Below are 1,548 nucleotides of genomic sequence, written 5' to 3'. Positions count from 1 at the left end.
ACCAGCTCTAACTGCAATACAAGAACAAAGCTGATTCTTTACTTCTAGTTCATCAACTGGTGACGATGCTAACTTCTTTGAGCCTCAGTCTTTTGCACGCTATCATATATGTCGCCATCAAGTGCATATTTAGGACCCTGTTGTGTCCCTCAACAGAGTCCATTTACAAGGTTTTGCTTTTTGTATTCTGGACTTGAAGCTTCATCAGTGGACTTCAACCCTCATCTTTCCGTCCACGCACACTCTGAGGAAACAGGATGTTTGACTCTGAGAGGAAAGGTTTGAAACATAGAGGTGAAGTATTATTGGAGCTGCTCAGAGGTCCAGCACTGTTCCAACTACCAGCCACGACTGTGGTGCTCATTATTAGGTGTTGGCTGGTATTGTTTTGGCTGGTATTGCTGAGCTGATCTCAGGTCTGGGTGAGGGAACGCACACTGACCCCATCCTGTTGAGGGACGTGGCCTTCGTCATGCCCTCGCTGCCCACGGTGGAGAGAGGGAAGCTCTCGTAGCTCTCTGCCGCCTGGTGGCCACACTGGCAGCGCTGCAGCGTCAACTTCAGCTCCCTTTGGAAGTTGCTGTTGAGAAAGCCGTACACCACAGGGTTAATGCAGGTGGAGGCCATCGCCGTCAGGTGGCAGGCAGAGAAGACGGTGTTGTGCTGGCAGTCGGGTAAGGCCTGGTGGTGCCAGTCAAAGAGCGTGTTAAAGACGTTCAGAGGCAGCCAGCACAAAGCGAAGGCCACGACGATGGCTAACAGCATGACGTTAATCCTCTGGGCTCCCTGAGTCCTCCTGCTGCGCTCCACCATGTCCCTGCACAACACAGCAGGACATCAGACACTCCACGGTGAAAGAGCACAGTCAACCTACGGCACCATCAGTCCATGAGTATAAATAAGTGCCTGCAACACTCTATCTTTATTTAATAAAACTAATGTATGCGGAGAAACAGACCTGCGTCGTCTCAGGCGGAGGAAGATCCTGAGGTAGCAGAGGAGCACCAGCAGCAGAGGAAGGCAGTACTGGAAGAGCAGCAGGGAGGTGGTGTAGGCCAGCCGGTGCTTATCTGATGGCCACAGCTCCATGCAGATCAGATGGTCCCTTAGAGACCGGAGAGACAGCATTCAGCATACCGAGCTGCAGCACTGATACAATCTGGGTTTCTTTACATATATGAATATATATTAAAGCCCCGTCTGCAGTTAGTCCATAAACTGGGAAGGTGCAGCACAGCTGAAGGTCAGATCGCTCGAGATGGTTGGCTTTTGCTCAATGATGCTAATTTGAACTTCATGTCAATAATTTCAGCGGACACACTAATCCTGATAACTCCGTTTGAGAGAGTTGATTTATAGCAACAACAATAAATCATTTTAATGAAATAATAATTTAATGATAAAGTGCCTTTATCCTGACGCCATGACAACAAGCTGTGGATGACTAAACACACACCTGCACACACCTGTATCCCAGATGTTACAGCTCACCTGAAGGGGTTGGCGGGCAGGCTGATGTTCTGGAAGGGGTCATTAGTGAGGATGTTG

At 49.3% G+C, this 1,548-nt stretch overlaps 1 protein-coding gene across 1 annotated transcript in view; it reads right to left on the bottom strand.

Annotated features, from left to right (window-relative positions):
• Positions 1 to 366: 366 nt before the first annotated feature.
• The window catches only part of npy8ar (neuropeptide Y receptor Y8a), a 2,140-nt gene continuing 958 nt past the window's right edge, over positions 367 to 1,548 (bottom strand). Inside the window, exons 2-4 of the mRNA XM_054612913.1 lie at positions 1,492 to 1,548; positions 959 to 1,105; positions 367 to 817 (exon numbers count right to left, since the gene is read on the bottom strand). The exon at positions 1,492 to 1,548 is cut by the window's right edge and continues 185 nt beyond it. Coding sequence (XP_054468888.1) covers positions 367 to 817; positions 959 to 1,105; positions 1,492 to 1,548 — 655 coding nt within the window. The remainder of the gene's footprint in view (positions 818 to 958; positions 1,106 to 1,491) is intronic.

Source organism: Anoplopoma fimbria, chromosome 14 (genome assembly GCF_027596085.1).
Source record: "Anoplopoma fimbria isolate UVic2021 breed Golden Eagle Sablefish chromosome 14, Afim_UVic_2022, whole genome shotgun sequence".
Lineage (NCBI taxonomy): Eukaryota > Metazoa > Chordata > Actinopteri > Perciformes > Anoplopomatidae > Anoplopoma > Anoplopoma fimbria.
This window is presented reverse-complemented; position numbering and strand designations above follow the sequence as displayed.